Source organism: Topomyia yanbarensis, chromosome 2 (assembly GCF_030247195.1).
Source record: "Topomyia yanbarensis strain Yona2022 chromosome 2, ASM3024719v1, whole genome shotgun sequence".
In the NCBI taxonomy this organism is placed as follows: Eukaryota; Metazoa; Arthropoda; class Insecta; order Diptera; family Culicidae; genus Topomyia; species Topomyia yanbarensis.
In genome coordinates this window covers 76878049-76901269 of record NC_080671.1, presented here as the reverse complement: position 1 = coordinate 76901269, position 23221 = coordinate 76878049, and the positions used below count along the sequence as shown (strand labels likewise).

Below are 23221 nucleotides of genomic sequence, written 5' to 3'. Positions count from 1 at the left end.
GCAGCAGCGACATGTTTGCGGAGCAGCCAGACATAATGACGTGTTTTGTCCTCTCCTGAGGGGTTAAGTGTTGACAGGCTGAAGTACAACAGCAGCAGCAGCCGGGACAGTACCAGGTCCGATAATCACGTTTGCTGGCGACCTGTAAGTCTGCCTGGCTGCCCCTGACGATGGAGATGACAATCGTTCGGTACGCGATAAGCATAAGAGCATGAAACCCAGTTTCGTGATGTCGAACAGGAAGTAGCTTTTGTTGTTGCTGGTTGTTCGCTGGAGTGATATTTAATTTTTCCGCAGCGCCCAATTCAGGGGAAAATGCTTGATACAGATATGTATAGAAATATTATGCACACTGTGGCTATAAACTAACTTGATGAAGGAAGACGACGACGACGACTTTTTAATCGTCTTCCTGTTACTCGTATGAAGCCGTGTGGTGTCCGGCGGACTAAAATTATTTTTGCACTATTTCAGCCAAGGATACCTGCTCCCATGTCGTAAGAGGCGAGAAACAACATGCTAAGAGTTTATAGGTCAAGGTATTGATCCGTACCAAAGAAGAGCGAGTGAAGGCGCTATAACCTGGCTCATTAGCCAGGACAGGGCTTAATACCTCTGTCCCATCCCAGGAACCAAAGAAGTGACATTAACCCTCTTAGCAAAGTTACTCCCAACGATTTATCAAACCCCCATCCAGGCATTGCATTTATCGCTCATATGAGTAAATGCGCCCGAATAGTTTGCTACTGCGACAATAAAAACTCACATTTTCACACGAAAAGTTATTGGCACTCACACAACTTTTCCGGATAAATACAACGTGTTATTTCTCCGGATAAATAAAACAGCCGGAGAATGAGTGAATGAGTTTATCACGGTATCCTTTTGGCGTTCCCTGCTTTGCTGTCGTTATTCCAAAACACGATAAAACAAGTCCATCATACTTCTTTGCCGCTTTTCTTTGTAATTAAGTGTATTTTTTGAAGTTTTTATTGATTTCCACGAAATTAAAATTTTATCACCTTCTCCGGTGAGAAGGAAAAAGTCAAATAAATTTTATCCGGAAAATCATTCTCACGCTATTTGTGGAGACGGAGAATTTTGCGACTCATCTTATCTCGGAAAAGTTGGACATCGGATAAGCTACTTCTCGCGTGAGTGAGAGAGAATTACAACCCCTGCCCCCATCAAATTGAAACGGTTGTCCACGTTTCATCCTTATTCAAGGTTCAAAATAATCCTTTAATTAAATTATTCATTGAATGAATAATTTGATTGCCGTATAATTTTGAATTTTTTATGTTGACAAGAAAAATTGTGGACGAACGTCTGCAATTTTCCAGGATCCCTACATGTATTGACTAGAGTAGACTAGACTAGACAAGGTATTGATCCGTACCGAAGACTTCATCTGGACGGACCTTTCGGTTTTGCATCATAGCCTTTATCCAGTCTATATTGAGTGAATCACTGACTCCTTTTCTGATTCGCTATTCCCGATTGAGTACCAACGTTTTAGGTGTCTTCTGGGGGTTTTAAAAAGCAAACTTTCAAGTAGGGAATTCTTTGAATTGACCTAAGTTGAAGTTGTCCAATTGCACAAAAAAAAAAATTTGTGACGCAAGCGATCTGTAGATGTGTCTAAACAAGCCAATTTGTTTTATTTACTCTGGAACCGTCTGCCGACAAATCTATATTGACGAATATCTCCAAAAGTGACTTCTTGAGGTCTCGTGAAGGTCTGACACTAGATTTGTGCTACTTTTGCTTTCCTAAACAGTGGTAAACATTTCAACACTGCAGAACTTTACTCTGTCAGAAAATGTAAGATCATGAGAAGCTAAAACTTCGTAAAATCACACTCCTGCTCCTTTCTTCAAAATCAATCAGTACAGTACTCTGTGTCACTCTTTCGAGTTTGAACCGCTCATATGGTAGTCGGTCTTTGCCAGTATTGCTCTTCTCCCATCCATTCTTCGTCTGGGCCGCCGATGGATCAATGGCCCTTGTCGTTTGCAATTTGGCATTTAATCCAATTATGGAAACGTGTCTGATAGGGAGAGTGGAGATGACAACATAATAGTCGCAAGTGTTTAATTAACATTTCTTCCCATCCCGAAATTGACCTGCATGGGCGTCGCCATCTACGTTATTGATCATACATAATCTTAGTTTCTTAAGGTTGCACGTTGAGTGTGATGCACTACTCCCAAGTATCATACGATTGGTTCAATATGCAATTTCAACAGGCTTTGATCAATCGCGAGAAACTCACGGGCCTTCAACTAAGCTAAGCTAAGCTAAGTCTTCTTGTTACCCGTATGATTTTAAGTAAGTTCGACATTCTGCTTTTTTAAGTAAAATGCCTACAAAAAATACGTGTATTTCCTATATAAAACTTTCATCGCTTTGGGAAACGTGGTCATGGTCCGATTTCGCTCAAATGTGGTAGAAAGGGAAAGGGAGGTGAAAGGAAAAAAGGTGAGGAAATGGAAAATGACAGCATAATACAATTACAACACAAAACCAATAAACAGCCAGGATTCTTCACTCCCGGACTGATAATGAACCCTACTGATAAAGCCTATAGATCTTTACCGCACTAGGAACAATAGCAATTATTCGTACATAGGTTCATCTATGTATGGAGAAACTTAAAATCCGGATACGCAATTATTTTACTGCCGGCAGTTATATATCAAATGATAATCGTAATCGGTTTCACAAAGATCACACGAATAATACTCAGCACTCTGAATAGTAACTTTGTGATAATTGAGTTTGCAATGTCTAGTAAGTGCCTTGACTAAGACTAGAATACTGCTGATGTGCTTGAAAAAACGCAACAAATTCTTTGACATGTTGGGATTCACATCCAGAGCAAAAGTTTTTGATTGAATGCAAGTTTGCAGGCTACGCCAATAGTTGGTATGCTCGGATGCAGCCAAAGAGCGAATCTTGTGCTTTATCCATCTTATCGACAGGGGTTCATTTCCAATAATACCGGAAAGCCCGGGTACCCATAGAAGGTAAGCCGCATTTGAAATGCTAAGTTCTTCGATTAGAGTTCGACATGCGGTTACTAATTTCGATCTTGAATCTCCCGAACTAAGTGCTTTCAGGGCAGTTTGACTATCAGAGCAAAAGCCCACCATGTTGAAGTGCCGATTGCACGCGGCACAGAATTGCGAAAATTTCTGCTTGGAATACGGTACAGTATCTACCAAGTGAATGGAATTGGTCTACTCTCAATTCATGACAGTAGACACCAGCACCGGCTCGACTCTCCAACAAAGAACCGTCAGTACGTATACGACAACTTGAACAATACTACGTATTCTTCAAGTTGTCGTTCCATCCAGCCAAACAACCATTCTTCGCGAGGAAGAATTTTCACATTGAAAGTTTTAAAAGGAAAACTACATGTGAGTGTAAGGTTACTGGGAGCAAGTATATGGTGATCCCAAGTAATTATTTGAGGCCGCAATCTTGGGTGCCTAATTTACGGTTTTACGTTCGAGAGTGCATCTAGAGTAGCAGTAGCAGTTGTCGTGAACGAACTAGTCATCCCCAACAAGACCATCTTCTATAGATGGTTTAACTTTGACTGGATTGTCATAACTTCTCTCTGCTGCCCTCGGACATGACACCCGTATGCCTGTATTGGTCTAGCAATTGCTGTATAGATCCACTGAATGTTCTTGGGTTTAAGTCCCCAGAATGTAACGAATGTTAATCTGGTTTGGTCGAAGTCCATGCAAGTTCTCTTAATTCTGAAATCTATGTGAGAAGACAAACAGAGCTTTGAGTCAAGAATTTCCATAATGTACTTAATCTGACCTGCGACAAAAATTTCAGAGTCGAAGAACTGCCACATATGAGCTCTGTTTGTAATCCTTTGCTGCGTGAAACAACATTACTCAACAACACATAAGTCTTGCTGCATCAAATCGAAAAGTGTTTTAATACCAATGGCGACGATCATTGTATGGTAATCATTAACAAATCCATTTGTCAAAAATCCTAACTGATTACGTTTCTTCAATAAGTCATCAGCAACAAGGTTCCATGAAAGTGTGGACACCACCGTGAGGACATCCGCAAACACTCAGCTTCCTCTTCTCTACTTGTGTTAACAATGAGTACAGTTGTCGGTTGCTAAGCATTACGTGTACCCAGTTCATTAGATATAAATGATCTCCATGGCTTCGTGTTGCTTTCAACATGAATTCCAGCAATACCTTGTCTAAAGCACCTTCGATGTCACGATAAACTCCTAAACGCTCTTTAAGTGTTTTTACGATTTTTTTTTGTATTATAGACAATATTGTGTAACAAGGTGGTAGTAGACTTCCCCGCCAATTTGCATGTTGCACTGCACGCAGCGGGTGCTCACTCAAGCTGATATCTCGAATGTAGTGATCAATTAAACGTTCCACCGATTTGAGAAGGATGGAGGTCAAACTGTTCTGTTTAAAGTTGCTAAGTTGCTTTCGAAAATGTCGTTTAATTCAAACCGAAGTGAAAGGATCAGAGCGCGATTCCGAAACCACTCATGTTGATTGTATACAAAAGATAGAAGAGGTGTTCTTGAGTCGATTTAAATTGATTCATTATTTTCTCTGTTATCTGCTTGATTTGCGACCATCTCTATTACATAATACACAAAAAAGTACTTGAAATCGAAACGTTAATCCCAACTTATCGACATATTTTTTTTAACATGAAGGTTTTTTTCGCCTCTTTTTCGAGTTCGACAAATCTCCTTAGAAAAATCTCTAACCCTATGTGCGGGGTTGGGTATCGAACCAAGGTGAGCTGCATACAAGGCAATCGATTTACCAACTACACTGTGCCCACCCCATAGTTATTGACGTATAGATTCAACCAGTCGCAACATTTTAGTCACTCTATGTTTTTCTATTCATGTTTGGTTGCTGTATCGTCGCAACGTTTTCAAACTTCCATGGACATTTAATAGTAACCATTGAAAATCGACTAAAATCGTGCTGCTGGTTGTAATAATAAGTTCATCGTGTAAAAATAAACTAAGAACGAAAATTGGAAGCAAACATTAATAGAGTCTTCGTTGATTAATCGACTAATATGAGCTTTAGCAGCACGTTTATTTTTATTAACAAAGTTAATAATATTTTTAGTGAGTTTTAGTAATCAGCTTTCAAAAAGATAAACTTTTTTGGTTACATATTTCGTTTATTCGACTCGATTCAGAGTTTTAGCTAAACGGAGCTGGAGGTCTTTCATATATTTTTTAAGGTGTTATATGTGTTAAGGTCGGTCAAAAATCGTTTTTTAAATTCTTTTATCTTAAAGTGTAGGTTCTTAAGAACATTTTTCCAATTTTTAAGAGATCCAAGCAGATGAAACAAAGTAATAGCGCTTTTCATCTTACTCCCTGACGTAGCTTAGACTTGAAACTTTACACGCGATTATCTCGAAATCATGTTTTTCCCAAACCGTCTTTGCAGTGACTACTAGATTACTTGTAAAGCAATTTGGCAACAGTTTGTGGTTCAGGTAATGGTATTGGAGACTATGGATTGAAATTTATTTCCGTATATGAGCGTTCGTCAGTGGTTTCTGAGCAGAGTAGTTCGTAATGTACCATCCGTTCACAGAACTGGCACGTAATAGTTTGTTCTTTATATGTGCCAAGTATTCTCTGTATAATGGTTCTATCGCATTATGTTTTGTACTGCAAGGTCCACTAACATAATCACCACAAAACACCATTTGAAATACTGAGAGGTATTCAGTATTACTTATTGGGGTTTTAACCCGTAGCTCATTCGCCAATACTAGGAAGTAGTTCCTACATAATGGATTCCATTTCTCCCAAATGTGGCATGAATTTTGTGCTGGCCACTGTGCAAGTAAGTGGTGCCATATCTTGAAGCAGAACCTCTATTTTGTAATTGTCCATGTATATCGAGATCTTGATTATTATAACAACCGTATGTTTTTAGTTGTAAATTAAGTGGTTTTGTGTTGGCCAATTTGTTGAACGTTATCAGCACTTCATTTTCACCTTGAGAAAATGTTCCACATTAACGAATACTTGATCTTATACGAAAGGACCGGAATTCAACAGCCACCGTAGTTGGCCAGAGCACAACTTCTTGCTTCTGCGACTCACTTATTTCGACAAATCATTACGGCTCAAAGTATCAGTTTCTTTTGTTCTTCGGATAAGATACACAATATAAAAGTCACTGGTTTTGTTGTTCGCTTCGCGCTGACTCGAGCAGAAGCAGAAAGCACATTTGGTATCGTGAACGTTGTCTTTGGTGGTTGGAAAGAGCGATCTTCTTCAACTTTTTCTCATCAATTTGTTCAAACCAAACGAAATACAAGTTTCTTAGGAGTTGCCGAAATACAAGTTTTTCCTTTAGTTATATCCGAAAAATTTCGGCAAAGAGAGGAAGTGTACTTTAACCCCTTCCAATCCACCCCCCCCCCTCTGGCTACGTGCTTGATTACCATATTGAAAATATAGGAGGTAGTTAATGTGCATCTGATATATTACTAAACGTTACTAAAACTGACCGAAATGGTGAGTTAGACGAACGCAATTATATGAAAAAATTTCCCCACGGAGGCAGGATTCGAACCTGCATACTATCACTGTCGTCAATGCTATATTCATGTATTCTTTCTGGGACATCCGCATAGCCTAGTGATAGCATAAGGGTTTCTCCATTGAGCCGGAGTCCCAAGGGTTGCAGGTTCGAATCCTGCCCCTGTGGGGGATTTTTTACATAATTGGGTTCGTTCAACTCACCATTTTGATCTGTGTTCCCCATTGGATACCACCAAAAAAGTCGTATTATTTGATGCCAATATTGGTAAATTGGTAATTCACATGGTTTTCGCAATTAGCACGGATTTCGCAATTAATGCGGTCTTAGCAAAAATATTTTAAATCCTTTCGAATGCAATTTTTTTTTTTGGAAAACTAGAAAATTCGGATCTTGAGGTTTGCTTTTGACCCGTAATTCAACAATATGGGTGTTTTCGGAACAGGACTAAGAGACCGTTCATAAACTACGTACATGAGATTTTGATATTGCTATATCCCCCCCTCCCTTCCCTTCTGGTTGACTTAAGATAACTTTTCTGGGTATTTTTGGAACAGGCTTGATGAGAAAATGGCAAATATCGATGCCTGATGCCATTTTAAAAACCAAAATAGCGGCTTCTGGCTTATAGGAAATCTCTAAAACCCAATCAAAATGGGTAGTTTTAGACAGGGCATGACGAGTAAACGCCAAATATTGATGAATGAGACCATTTTAAAAACTAAGATGGCGACTTCCGGTTTAGTGAAAGTCTCTAAAAACTTGATTAAATATGGTATTTTTGGAATGGACTTGACGTGTAGAGACCAAATATCGACGTCCAGTTTAGCGCAGTACTTTCAAACCCAATCAATACGAATATTTTTGGAACGGGTTTGGCGAGTAGATGCCAAATATGGATGTCTGATGCCATTTGGACAACTCACGGAACTCAGACTGTTATTCACGGTTTTGTGGAATGGTTCTTGCGTGTTTTTGAATTAGTTCACAACTTGAGAAGATTTTCCTTATCATTTACACTTTCAGGCAACTCTACACATGACTTTGAAATTTTACAAAATTTGCAAAGGTTGCGTGAATTGTTTGACGAGGTTCAGTTTTATGTCCGGAAAGAAAGTTAAAACTGCGCTGAATACCATAAATATAATGCAGAGAGACAATTTGTTTTCGGGAAATAGTTCACAAAACCTGATACTGCTGTCACGATTTTATGACCTACTTCATATTGTTGCGGTACTCCGGGTAAAATACCGAGAGTAAATTTATGACCAAAATAACGCATTAACGTATATTTTTGTTTTTTTATTTCATTTGTTTGACACGGCTCATAGCGGTAGCTTAACGGAGCCGTGGATCTTTCATGAGTTTATTATATGTAAAAATAAAAACAAATATTATTGATCATTCGTTGGATCTCGTGCGCGGCTCGCCTGCTGCGTCATGGGGATAATTTAATTCTCTCCTGACCTTCACATCAAGGTCATCATCGTTAAAAGTGTCTTGGTGCTCGCGATCAGGTGTACTTTCCTGCTTCTTACATTTGAGGAATTCCACGAAGATCCGTCCGAAAATCTTTAAAATCGTGACTGACCATCTTAGATTCCGATGAAACTTTACACATTTGACCGGCATGGAAGCCTAAACATTTTCCACAGGTAATAAGATTATTTTGACTCAAGGGCAACTTTTCAAAAGTGCGTAAACGTTCCCACGTGTATGAATTTCAATTTTTTTTTGTTCGATTACTGTATTTTATACAGCAAAACAATCTGAGAACGAGTTACAGGGAATGAATACTTCTGTCCGAAAAAAAATATATACTGAAAAAAATGTTGTGTCATTTTTCAACAAAATAAAAATTTCTGTTAAAAAATTAAATTGCGAAAAAACCCTTTTTTTAATTTTTTATATTTTGTCAACAAAAACCTAAAGAGAAAGGAAACATTTTGAAGATGATTGCATGATGGAGAAAAAATCGGTAAAAAAGTTTTTCTAACAATAACTTCAAACATGTTTTTACATTTCCTACTAATTGACATACAAAATTTTATTACAGAATATAATTATAAGCATAATTTAAAATCAAAATGCATTTAACAAAAATCTTCCAAAATGTGATAGTTTTCAAGATATTTGGAATTTTGCTCCATCAAAAACCATTAATTCGTGTAATTATGCTCTTTTTAAAAGTTATTCGCGTTATCCAATCATAAAATCTCAAAAATCTAATGTTTATCGTTTTAAAAACGTAAATGCAACTTTTTCAGTGTATTTGGATCATGGAGAAGCTTTCAATAAAAAAGTTTTCCTAACTTTTGACATATTTTTATAATTTATACTATTTGCAGTCAAAAATACAACTTTCTTTTTGAATTTGGTTCTATACGTCATTTTAAATCGAAATGCTCATAACAAAAATTTTCTGAAATGTAGTAGTTCTCGAGATATTTTAACTTTTGTTTTAACATCACAGTTATTTTGTTTTATTACGACCTTTTCATAAGTTATTCGCGTTTCTCCATCAACAATAATAGGTTTTTGAAAAGGCTCATAAACTTTTCTGCAACTTTTTCTTTGACATTAAGGCGATATTGTAAATCTTTTGAAAGTTATATGAAAGCAACATGTGAGGCATTTTTGAAAACCAAGATGGCGATTTTCGTTTTAGCGGAATTCTCTAAAACTCAATCGATGTGGGTATTTGTGGAACGGGTTTGACGAGTAGACGCCAAAAATCGATATCTGGCACCATTTTGACAACAAACATGGCGACTACCGATTTAGCGGACATCTCTAAAATCCAAGAGGGATTCCATGAAAAACCGGCCGACCACGAAATATGACCATCATCGATTCGAACGAAACTTTGAAGTTGTGTTCGGTTTATGAATCTCCATGGTGTTCTCTGACAATTGCAGTATTTTGATACAAAAGCAATTTTTCAAAAGGGCGTAGACATTTCTATATGCATTAATTTCAAAATTTTTTGATCCATTCTTATACAGCAAAATTTTCTGAGAACGAGTTACAGGGAATGAACTTTTCTGTAGGAAAAAATATACACTGAAAAAATTGTATCATTTTTCACAAAAACAATTTTTGTTAAAAAATTTAATTGCAAAAAAACCATTTTTCAACTTTTTTTATATTTTGTCAACAAAAACCTAAAGAGAAAAGAAATATTTTGAATGTGATTGTATGATGGAGAACTTATCGGTAAAACGTTTTTCTAACAATAACTTTGTATCAAATTGTTTTTAAATTCCATACTGAATGACATACAAAACTGTAATTTTTTTACAGAATATACTTTTAAGTATCGTTTTAAATTAAAATGCTTTTAACGAAAATCTTTCAAAATGCGATAGTTTTCGAGATATTTGGAACTTTTTCCCACCAAAATAGTTAATTCGATTGATTATGCTCTTTTTAAAAGTTATTCGCTTTACCCCATCATAAGATGTCAAAAATCTAGTGTTTATAGTTTTAAAGTCGTAAAAGAAACTTTTTCAGCTTATTTGGATCATGGAGAAGCTTTCAATAAAAAAGTTTTCCTAACAACTTTTGACATATTTTTTGTAATTCATACGATTTTGCTATAAAAATACAATTTTCTTTTTGAACATGATTCTAAATACCATTTTAAATCAAAATGCTCTTAACAAAAAAATTCTGAAATGTTAGTTCTCGAGATATTTTAGTTTTAGAAGTTGTTCGTGTTTCTCCATCAACAACGATAGGTTTTTCAAAAGGGCCATAACATTTCCTCTAGCTTTTTCTTTGACAAAAAGGCCATATTGTAAACCATTAGAAAGTAACACGAATAACTTTTAAAAAGGGCATAATCAAACCAATTAATTATTTTGGTGGGAAAAAATTCCAAATATCTTGAGAACTATCGCATTTTGGAAGATTTTTATTAAAAGCATTTCAATATAAAACGATGCTTGGAATTAAATTCTGGCAGTTTTGTATGTCATTCAGTATGGAATTTAAGAACATGTATCAAGTTATTGTTAGAAAAACTTTTTACCCATAAGTTCTCCATCATATTTCTTTTCTCTTTAGGTTTTTGTTGACAAAATATAAAAAATAGAAAAAATGGTTATTTTGCAATTTTAATTTTTAAATTTTTTTTTTGTTTTTGTGAAAAATGACACATTTTTTTCAGTGAATATTTTTTTCGTACAGAAATATTAATTACTTGTAACTTGTTCTCTGAAAGTTTTGCTGTATAAAATACAGTAATCGATAACTTTTTTTTAAGTTGATGCATGTAGAAATATCTACGCCCTTTTGAAAAATTGCTCTTGAGTCAAAACAATCTTACTGATTGTGGAAAATGTTTAGTCTTCTTTGCCGGTGAAACGTATAAAGTTTCATAGGGATCTGAAATGGTCGGTCACGACTTTAAAGATTTTCTGACGGATCTTAGTGGAATTCCTCCGAAGTAATAGTGGTATTTTTGGAACGGGCTTGACGAACGGACGCCAAATATCGATGTCTGGCTCCATATTGAAAACCAAGATGGTGACTTACAGTGTAGCGGAAATCTCCAAAACGCAATTAATGTGAGTATTTTTGGAGCGGGCTTCACTAGTAGACGCCAAATGTCGATGTCTGCCGCCATTTTGAAAACCAAGATGGCGACATCCGGCTTAGCAGAATTCTTTAAAACCCAATCAGAAGGGGTATTTTTGAAATGGGCTTGACGAGTAGACGCCAAATATCGATGTTTGAAGCCATTTTGAAATCCAAGATGGCGGCTTGTGGTTCAGCTGAATTCTCTAAAACCCAACAAATAACAATATTTTTGGAACGGGCCTAACCACAATATGTCAAATGTCGAAGTCTGAGTCAAAACCAAGATAGCGCCATCCGGCTTAGCAGAATTCTCTAAAAAACTACAAGGGGCAGCCCTATGGGGTTGCACGAACTGTAGACGTAGGACTATACTACTTAATGTAAAATATTTATTTTCTTAGTACTTAGTGTGTGGGAAAAAAAACCCGGACCGGTGAAGAAAAATCTAATTTTAGACAATATAATCACATCTCATGTATAGACCAAGCTTTCTAGTTGCTCTCAAACAGATCCTAAAAGTTCAAACACCTTTGGATAACCCTAAGTTTGTAGATGTGTTTCGGTGCCACAGGATTGTAAAATGGTTAATATTACGTCATGAAAATTCAATTCTTCCGTGACATTTTTTTTGCCTGCAAAATGCCCTGTGTGTATGCAAAGCTCATGATTTGTTGGGATATTAGCATTGATCGGAAAATACTTTCCAACGCTGCGCATTGCATACATACAGGACATTTTGCAAGTCACCAGAAGCTGTTCATTTTACCACCGCCACATGTTCAATTTACCCACTCGCTATAAACATGTCTCATTTTTGGACATGGTTAGAAATCAAGAATCATGTTTGAAAATATGTGTTTATGACGAAGTATTTTTACCAGATATGTACAGAACATGTCTAACAAGAAACATATAAGGTGATTGTAATATCTCATTCACTTATTAGTTAGAAAATAATGACTTTGCTTAACGTGTTCATTGTGCCGCCAGTTCCCCTACCTACCAACACATTCGCCCCAAACATTGAACCCAAGCGCACAATGCAAAATGAGTCAACGCTGATGATGATGGGTAGAGCGAAAGAGACAACTAGTACCACCACGACACTATTAGCGCATTTCACCAAAATTCAACGCGGCCATTCCCGATTGAAAGGAACGGCCGCGCTTAGCCCATCTGTCATAATATCGTGATTTTGCATAGCGAAGGGCTGAATGATAACACATTTTGTTCCAAAAACAGCCCTGCGTTATGTAACACTTTGTGCAGGTTCATTATACCAGTTGCAAGTGGGGCCAAATTCACCAAGTTCCGTAAAATTCCTAGTAAATTACAGAATTGATAAAATTGCTGGGATGAGCTAAACTAAATCAAATCCTGTTTTAAAAACTGTCCTTGCGTTTAAACCAAAATGGGAAGCTTATTACTACCACTACATTACTTAATTTCAAGCGCAAATAGCAAATACATGTGCTAGTTAAACCAAAAATTTACTGGCAACATTACAGCGGCATTTAGGAAGCAGTTGGAGCGGTCGCCTGTTGGACGACAGTGTAGCGTCCCTCCACAGCCAGTGTAACGGACTTCTAACTCAGCTACACTGGCTGTAAAAAACACAGCGCAGTGATCTGCTTCGCCAGCCGTTCAACAGGGAACTGAGCGTGTTTGGCCAAGTCCGTTCTTTAAATAGTCGATGATGACGTCATTCATAGAAGCGTAGCGCGCTAGGTACACCAATCTGTCGTACAGGGCTTGGGAAGCGCTATCTTCTGTGTGTTAATGCGCGATATTTTGACAAGGTTGTATATTATTTAATTTTTTAATGCTATGATATCAAAAATCTTTGGGTTTATCTGTTGGAATCTATTCATAGAAGTATTTCGGGGCGATTTGTGCAAAAAATTTGAAAATTTATCGTGAGATGGCTGAATTATATGCGTTTAAAATTGGACCACTTTTCGTTACATACCATTTTTGTAGAATTTGCAGAGTGCACCCCCATATCGAAAACAAAGACGTAGTCCTACGTCAAAACCCAATCAATATGGGTATTTTGAAACGGGGTTGACGAGTAGACACCAAATATCGATGTCTGACGCCATTTTGACAACAAAGATAGCGACTTCCGGTTTAAAAAAATTCTCTAAATCCATTTGTATTCAATGTAATGCCGTCTTTTCCACGGTTTTTGAAATTAATGTTTTTTTCACAGTACGTATCCCCCGTGTAAAAGAAAACCTTTATGTAATTTTAATTTTATCCTAATTCGTTCCAAACGGCATATATATAAATTGTATGAGGTTATATGATACAAATATCAAATCGAGCAAGAATGTTGAGAAAATTCTGATATGGTTTTCTGATCCGTTACCCTGTTGCTCGTTCCATCCGAAACTTCGAAGTGGATCAATAACCTCCGTAACGACAAAAAATAAATGTTTATTTAATTTTACCTTCCCTGCCGATCCGTAAGCAATTGGAAATCGATTACGCGAAGCGACGTTTAAAATTTCATTATCCTATAGCTCCCGGGTACAAAAATTGACTAAATAGTAGGTAAGCTTGGCAGAGAGAAGGCAATCAGCGAAAACCTCAAAGTCGATCGGTTTTAATTTCTCGTTCATCTATCGGAAATAGCTTAAGTCAACAGATCCAATCAGCAGCAGTGCACCCGTAGGCCATCTCGAGTACTACTGTTTCGCTGTTTCCGAGACTGATTGAACATTGAAAATTCATTTACTTCAATTGCGTCCAGTACCACCGGTATCCTGCTGACCTGGGTACTTTTGTAGTACGGCCAATCACAACTGGAAGTGTAGGTTTAAAACATGGCTCCGAATGATGAATATTACATGCTACTGCCGTCTGCCTTGGCTTTCCTGTTGATTTCTATACCATGCGATGGATCCCTATGGGATGGGAATGAATTCTGGGGAGTATAATTGAAATATGATTCCAGCGAAATGGTTTTCGCATTTCGACTTGAAACATGGAACATTTGACATCTTTCTGCTGTGGATCACCGATGTAGTGACCAACAAGTTTGAAACAGAATCGAATTCGGAATTCGACGTCAACAATTTTCCTATAGAGTATTGACCCCAAACTAGTATCAGAGGATCTTTTCGTTCGTAATCGAAACTCTAACTCAACAATAATCCGACCACAATCGAAACATTGAACATATTTTCCAGCATAACCCCTTCTCGTAAAGCACAAAGCACTAGCTTCAACCGTGCCCAAATAGCCAAACTTTCATGCACCAGCTCAGCCAGAGCGGGGCAATTTATCGCTGTCGGGAAAAGTGGCGAGTAAAAAATTGCACCGTCAGTCGCCACACTGGCTGGTAGCTATAGCGACCTAAAATCGAAAACAAAGTTCAACGTTTGACTCCGTTAGGGTGGGTGCTCTCCGTATGGGATCATGGGTGCTGGGGTGGAAAGCGGTTGCATAACAGCAGTGGCTAATTTGAGATCCCCGCTCTGACCTATCCTATCCTGCTGGTTGGAAGCAGGTTTAGTTTGGTAAGGAGGAAAGAGAGCCACTAAAGAGTTTCATTTTGCAAAATTGAAAAATGCTGCTTGTATGAAATAGGAACAAAAGGTAATCTGAAACCGATTCCGAAGATACACTCTTTCTATATATGTAAAGTTTCAAATAACAGGAAGTTTTCAAAAGAAAACATATCTATCAAGTGGGTAAAGCTATTTTAGGGATTGGTCATCGTATTCAGCGCGTCCCATTTTAGGACCTACCTACCGGTTATCATTCGCTTAGTTATAAATGTAAACGATAAACAATCAGCAGACTAACGACACAGCAACCTTCCATTGCACACTGAACAGCAATTAATTTGATGTCACTATTTTTTCCCCTCTTCTCCACCGAACAGAGCCATGCCAGTGGATCCCATGGACGACATCGAGTTGCGCTCCGTTCAGCTCCAGTACCCAAATCAACGTGGTTCGATTGTAGGTCAGTGCGACCTGCGGCGAGTCCCGACGGACAAGGGGGACATCCTGGTTGCGGTGCAAGGTGATACAACGAAACCGGGCATCCTGACGTACCACGACCTGGGATTGAACTGTAAGTGGACGAGGATGTGACTAACTTTGCCATGCATTCCGGCGGTTGAAATTGTGCAGAAGACATCCGTTCTTAGTGGACAATTTAACTTAATTAAATCTAACAATTACGTTCTGGTAACAAAATGCGGGTACCGGGTCGGAAGAAGCTTGGTCTCGTTGCCTTTTTCGGGGGTTCCGGGCCAGGGCAGGAAAGCTTCATTCTCTGCGCACTATAGACAACTGTTGTTGTAGTAAAGTGCACCTTCGAGTGTAATCTAATTGCCCTCTTCTCGGTTGCATGCAACCCAATTCAAATTTCCCTGCAAATAGCAATCACTTCCATCTTTCTCGTAGATTCATCGAGTTTCGCCGGATTCTTCAATTTCCCATCGATGCGGGCCCTGCTCGATAACTTCTGTGTGTACCACGTAAATGCCCCGGGCCAGGAGGAGGGTGCACCCACCTTTCCGGAAGAGTAAGTGCTTCTGTCTCTGCCTGGTGTCGATAATAGACCATCAGGCAGTTCATTTGGTGCATTTTGTACTCTTGTCTTGTCACTCTGCAGCTACGTGTACCCGACGTTTGATGAACTGGGAGCGCAACTGCTGTTTGTTATGTCACATTTCAACCTGAAGACCATCATCGGATTCGGTGTCGGTGCGGGAGCTAACATTCTGGCCAGGTTTGCACTGTCGAATCCGGATAAGGTAAGAGAATGCGACGGCTGCTATTTTGGACAGATTTAAACAATTTGCAAACCGTTTTAGGTCGGTGCACTTTGCCTTATCAACTGTAGTTCCACGGCAGCCGGTTGGATTGAGTGGGGCTACCAATTGTTAAACTCGCGTAATCTTCGCACCAAAGGCATGACTCAGGGCGTATTGGACTACCTTATGTGGCATCACTTTGGACGAAATCCAGAGGAACGAAATCTGGATTTAGTTCAGGTAATTACGGTAATTGTATGACACTGACGGACACTGAACGAACGCTACTACCTTTCAGCTGTACAAATCCAACTTCGAACGCTCGATAAACCCCGTCAATCTGGCCATGCTCATCGACTCGTATATCAAGCGTACTGATCTGAACATCGCCCGGACACCATCGGGTTCACCTCAAACAGGTAAACAATGTTGTGGGTGATACGAAGCGTTTGGCACAGGAAAATTAACGTTGTTTTTTTTTATTCATGTTCTCGTTCCGTCCGACAACATCCCTATCCCGGTGTAGCTGCTGCATCCCTGAAAATGCCAGTACTAAACATTACGGGAGCTTTATCGCCTCACATTGATGATACGGTGACATTTAATGGCAGACTGGTACCGGAGAAGACAAATTGGATGAAGGTAATTACTGGTCTTTGATTTTACACTGTTAACCTGCATGGTGTGGGGGACGGGTTAAGCTTTCCGGTTGGTGGATATGGATATTCGCACCATGCAGAGGATGATTCTAGCTCAGCTAATTGATGAGCTGGTGGTGAACGTTGTTTTAATTGAAAGATGTCGTTGACAACCGTAAATATACGTTAATTTTGTCAGGGACTTGATTATGCGTAGAATAATTCTGGCTTTATTCGTGGTTCTAAAGTGCATTGCTTAGAGGCGATGGTTTGTGTTCTTGCTGTGCACTCGATAGATTATAATTACGAAAATGTAATGGGTTTTGAAGCAATTTCAATTGTTGTTAAGGCTTTCCCTGCCTATTTTCCTGTCAAAAGTTAAAATCATTGAATACTGCGAAGCGGAAAGGAAAAAGGAATGACTTAATAAGAAGTTTGACCATCTCCACTTACTAGAAATCACTGAGTCCGGTTAAACCTACGATACATCTATTGGAGGATTTCATGGTTAACCGATTTTTCCACCAATTTTCGGAGCAACAATTGAGGTTACTCAACAACGGCTTGAATTGCGCAATTACATCCGGACGCCAGACGCGGTACCGATCATCATCGACGTAGAATCGGCAAAAAAAACCTGCTACCGTACCACAGCATAGATCAACAAGACCCGGTCGATTACGGCAGAACCTTCTCTGAAAATAAATAACATGGACATCAAGATGATAAGAGCATTGCACGAAAAACCAGTCTACTTTATGAAGGCGGACAAAGGAAATAAAACAATGATACCTGTCAAAGAAGACTACACGCACAGCATAAGAGATCACCCTTGGTTGCTTCTCCGTGATTGACCAGAACCAATTGAGATTGCAAAATGATTATTGGAACAACAGGCTTGTGAATACCATCATGAGCCACCTTGTGCCTATATTATCCCTGATCAATACCCACGCCAGCCACCCCCAAATGTAGATCTTCTAGTAAAGGAAGAAATGTTAGTTCGATACATGTCGCTGCTAGAGAATCCTCTGCATCTCCACATGTATCACGGGAAGGGGAAAGTTGTTAGTAAGTGTGCCAATAGCGTTATTATGCAATTATTGATCTGAGCAGCCTGCTGCCGAGAATTTGGGGAATTTATTATTTGTCGTATTAATAGAATTAGCCAAATACGCATCTTGAACTCCGGATAGCGAATTACGAGGAGCATTGCTTATATTTTAATAAATCGGCATCGTTCACGTTTCTATGGCGCGACGAATTTTTGTAGTTCCTATCGTGTCGGTGCTGGTTTTACCCGACGATCGATTGAATAAAATGCGGAATCTGTGTGTGTCTTATTTTTGAGGTGTTTGTATGTGTCTTACTTTTTTTTCTTATATCAGATACTATTCTTGTAGATAGTTGGAATTCCCACATCAAATTGCATCAAGGAAAAAACGTTGTAGAAAATAACCCGTTGGGTATCTTCTACTGAAAATTTGGATAGAAGCATTTTAGAGTGTATTGTTTACACTGTATTTTTATCGCTGTCAGTTTTTCGAAGTTAGAAAAATGGCGTTACCCGAAAAGCAACGTCGCGAATTGATTTTGTGCCGGCACCTGGAAAATCCTTAACTCTCATCGGGAGATCAGAAAACCACTCGGAATCGTGCAATCAACAGTGAGTCGTTTGATTAAACGATACTACCATACTACGATAAATTCGAACAAAATGGATGTTCTACTAGTGATTAGGATCACAAGCGTGTAGTAAAAGCGTTTAAGTGGAATCCCAGGGCTTCGGTCAGGGATGTGGCCAAAAAGCTGAATCTGTCCAATTTTTTCAGAGAGCCAAGGGGGGGGGGACTGCATACGTACAAAGTGCAGAAGGCTCCAAATCGTGACTACCGGCAGCTTCCGGGGCTACTGTTCTTCACCGTTCAGCACAAGTTTGATGTTTCGGAGTAAGTAAGGAAGCAGAAACTTTCAAAGTTTTTCGATAAATACATGATTTGGCAAGCGATCTGCTCATGCGGCAAACGGAGTGCACCGTTCGTGGCTGTAATCGAGGTGTGATCTACATCATGGAGTGTCTATAAAAGCTTCTGCTTCCTCTGTTGAAGCAACTCGAGGTCCCTACGATCTTCTGGCCGGATCAAGATTCGATCTAGATTCGTGCCAATATTCAAATGTCCTGGAGTGTTAGAAGCCAACGAGGGCCACTTTCATACCCAAGGACATGAAAACCCTACCGCCCCCCGTGGGTTTCCGTAGAGAATAAGCTGCAGCCAGGTGTTGTACAGAGCCTAATGAGTGGAGTTAAGTTAAGCGTGGCAGCACAAGCCGAGCGTTTCGTTTTAAAGAAGAACTTAAAACACGTGGTTGAAAGTGACGACGTTGGAATATATTCAGAATGATTATATAGATGTAAGGTTATATGACCTATCACCTCGTACCCCTCCTGAGCCAATTGCAAAATGCATGTCGCAATACGGAGAAGTAGAATCCGTTAACCTGATACTTGGAGAAACTTCTTCCCTGGTACTCCTAACGGCGTTTTTGTAGTGAGGATGCGGGTTGAAAGGCCTATACCCTCCTACTTGACAGTAAAACTCAAACCTCACGGAACTATAATTATGCAAACTACGCTATGCACCCATGAGGAGCAAACTCCTACGTGCAAGTATTGTAAACAGACAGCTCATCATGGACAACCTTGCGCGGAAGATGCAGAGGAAGACGCATCTCAACCGAATGCCAACTCATCTACGGCAAACCAACTTAAAAACAGAGTTTTCAATACCAATGCCTGAAACGGTGGCCAAATTTGTGGCAGCAGTTGCACAGACCATAATGACAACCACAAAAGAAGTATCCAGTATCGCAAAATCAACTGTAAGCAACATTGGCAAGGATAACAATAACAGTGACGGATTTACACTGGTCAACAATAAGTGCAAGAAACAGGGAAAAACATCTGATCACGGACACCAAACCGGCTTCGACCTGGACGTGAAAAACAAAAAAAAAATGACCCCCCTGATGCAGATTGCCAGCAAACCCCGCGAAAGAAAGTCTCCGCTCACAATAAAAAATTGCGCGCACGAGATCCAATTTTATAATAATATTTGTTTATATTTTTATTTTTACATTTGTAAACATAAAAGATCCACGGCTCCGTTAAGCTACCGCTATAAGCCGTGTCAAATAAACGAATTATATAAAAAAAACCTCGGCCATCGGCACGGAAAGATACCTCAACTCAGGGACGCCTTCTGTTGTTAGTCTAGTCACCTTTTACAACGTGGTAGCAGGTACTTTTGCTCAAATACTTCGAGAGAGTTCAGCTCGCCGGACACCACACGACTTTTAGAAGACTACGACGCACAAATACTACAAAAACTCAACCTTACAGACGACAGAGAACGAACCTGCTCCCATATATGGTGCAACTAGTAGGCAAAACCACCAATGAATGTAGGACAGTTCTAGGAGCATCTTCGAGTGTCAAACCCCATACTCCCCAGAATTAAAGAACTCTCGAAAATACGTAAGCCAGGAAATGAGATGGGAAAAACTGCCAACTGGTTATTAGACAAATTCCAAGCCATGCCAAAAAAAATCCCGAATCGAACAGTAAAAAACACAAATAGTAAGAATCCATGAATCCAACTCGAAGTATAAGAATCCATGAACCTTGTTCAAGAACGGAAACTTCAACAAAGCAACGACAACGGATGGAAGAACAGGTTTAACATTTGCGGGGCTTTACCTGCCAACAGGTATAACAAGGACAGCTCCCGTTTTAGACGTTCACGTTATAAGAGAAACAAATAACACGGTGCTGAAAAATAAATAAATTAACGAATGTACTTTTCAAGAGATCTAGTATAGGTTGTAGCTGTAGGTCTGGTCAAATAAAGGGCGAATACGAAATTATTGCGACACATTCAACAGGGCATAACTTTTTTACCATTGGGTAAAAATCAACCAAATTTTGCACACTTTCTCATTGATGTGTATTGTTTACATGCTGTCAAACTCGAAGTCGTGTTTTTCGATTCAACGAAAATGGAGGTGAACCAACGCGAGTCGAGAGAACAAATTCTTTCTAAACACCTGGAATTTCCTGACCTGTCGCACCGGCTGTTGGGAAAAATGTTGAACATTCACCATTCAACCGTCTCCAGAGTGTTGAAGCGGTTCCAGGAGCGGTTGACGTTGGACCACAGCAAAGGAGCTGTAAGAAAACCGGGACCGGAGAACAAAAAGACGGAGGGAAAGGTGAAGCGGATGATTAAAGCAAATCCCAACGTCTCAAGCCGTGATTATGCTAAAAAGATCGACACGTCGCAGAGCTACGTCCAGAATGCAAAGAAGAGAGCTGGACTACATACATACAAGGTACAGAACTTCTCAAACCATGATGAACAATCGACGGCTAAAACTCGAGCACGGAAGCTCTACGAGAAGATGCTGACAAAATATGGCTGCTGTGTGATGGACGACGAAACGTATATAAAAGCCGATTTTAAGCAAATTCCGGGGTTGGAGTTTTTCACCGGCAAGAGCAAGTTCTATGTGGTCGACAAATTTAAGAAGAAGAAAATGTCGAAGTTCGCCTCCAAATATATCATTTGGCAGGCCATCTGTCTTGCGGACTGAGGAGTGAGCCTTTCGTGACAAAGGGCACAGTAAATGGCGAGATCTACAAATCTGAGTGCCTCGAGGAGCGCCTTTTGCCGTTCTTGCAGCAGCACGACGAAGCTCCGCTATTTTGGCCAGATTTGGCATCATGCCACTATTCTAAAAGTGTCCTGGAGTGGTATGAGGCCAATTCTGTCAATTTTGTTCCAAAGGACATGAATCCGCCAAACTGTCCGGAGCTACGCCCGGTGGAGCAGTACTGGGCAATGATGAAGCGGGAACTTCGGAAGAGCAAGAAGACAGTCAAAGACGAGAAGGACATGTTAAGAAAATGAAAAAAAAACTGAGAAACTGGTACCGGATGACACTGTAAAGACTTTGATGGAGGGCATCAAGCGAAAATGCGTTCAATTTTACAAGGCTCCATGAATTAACTTTTCTTTTGATTTTTGAAGTAAATATATGTATAAAACTACCCTAAAATTTTGGTTTGATTTTAAACATTATAAGAAAATTGGCATGACATTTTCGGTGTCGCAATAATTTCGTGTTCGGCCTTTACAAGACCATAATAGCTCCCCATTTTGATTACTGGGCTTCTATTTTGTTCATAGCATCCAAGAAACAGCGTAAGCGAATGCAGATCTTACAAAACAAGGTGATGCGACTGTTACTACGATGTGACAGACTAACTCCGCGACATTTGATGCTCAATTGTTTACAATGGATTTCAGTTCAGCAACGTGTTGAATATAACACACTTGTTTTCATCTTCAGAGTTTCAAATGGAATGGCGCCGCAGTACCTGTAGAGCGAGTAAAGGCGCTTTAACCTAGGCTTATTAGCCAGTGCAAGGTGTAAATACCTCTGTCCCATCCCAAAGGGCCAATGGAGTGACATTAACCTTCTTAGCTAAGTCACTTCCAACGATTTATTATATTCCCTTCATACTGAAACGGTCGGTACTATAGAATCACTGCAGTGTTTTCCAGGAGCAGTGTGTAGCACTGTTGTGTACGGAAGAGATGTGCACCGGTATGAAACCAGACAAGACGGCAATCTGAGAATATTGAGCGCTAAGATGTCTTGTACACAGAACTCCTTGTTTTATAAAGGCTGTAATTTGTTCAACGCATTACCAAAAATATTTGTTAAGCATTTATAAGAGAAAAGGATGGGCATACACGGAAGTAAAGTAAGATTAACGGAATCTCTCATGAGTGAAAACGATTATCGAAAGATATCTGCACGTAAACCTTCCACACTACAAAAGATGGGTATGGGTGTGAGGTAGGCCATCCCAGGAAACATAATGTTCGCCTCTAAAGCCAATAAACTCACAGTGCAAAACACAGGGAAATAAGGAAAACAAATTATTGTGTATTCCGCTCACATCTGGAATAATCTACAAGATAGGGAAAAAATCCAATCTCCAGCAGATCTGGATAATGCGGCAAACGACCTACAAAAGAGGATCATAACCGTCTGCAATGACAGTTGCCTTCTTGTTACGAGGTTTGTATGCCGTGATGTTTTTTTGTGGAACTAATATCTAACAACACTTAGGAAGGAAGCTATGTTCCTAGACCACAGGACCGCTCTTACCAAATACAATGTTGAGTTGAAAAAGGCTAAAAAATTATCAATGCGCGAGTTTTGCGAAAACATCGAAAACTTTCCAAAAGCAGTTCACCTTCAAAAAGTTTTATCAAAGGATCACAAAAATGGCCTAAAGCAAGCCAAGAAAGGTAATGGTTTTCTCGCAACTGGTAACCCAAGTAACCAATAAGCATTATAACGTAACCTAATATCTGCTTTAGATCCACATATAAAGCTGTCCTAAAAAGCCGTGAAGCCCCAAATACTTATTTAATGCCGATATTATGCCAGAAAAGGCGAAATACAGTGCTATTACTGTGCAGAGATTGACAGCTCGTTTCTGCAGTACTAATGCTATTATATAGCAAAAGCGTACAAATGTCAAATTTGAAAGC

The 23221-nt window shown here is 39.3% G+C and overlaps 1 protein-coding gene across 10 annotated transcripts in view; it reads left to right on the top strand.

Moving 5' to 3' along the window:
- The window catches only part of LOC131678493 (protein NDRG3), a 224934-nt gene that overhangs the window by 160793 nt on the left and 40920 nt on the right, over positions 1 to 23221 (top strand). For all 10 annotated transcript variants that reach the window (XM_058958681.1, XM_058958683.1, XM_058958674.1 and 7 more), the window contains 6 exons: positions 15076 to 15269; positions 15605 to 15725; positions 15816 to 15957; positions 16018 to 16197; positions 16256 to 16376; positions 16484 to 16599. In XM_058958681.1, the coding sequence (XP_058814664.1) occupies positions 15076 to 15269; positions 15605 to 15725; positions 15816 to 15957; positions 16018 to 16197; positions 16256 to 16376; positions 16484 to 16599 (874 nt within the window). The remainder of the gene's footprint in view (positions 1 to 15075; positions 15270 to 15604; positions 15726 to 15815; positions 15958 to 16017; positions 16198 to 16255; positions 16377 to 16483; positions 16600 to 23221) is intronic.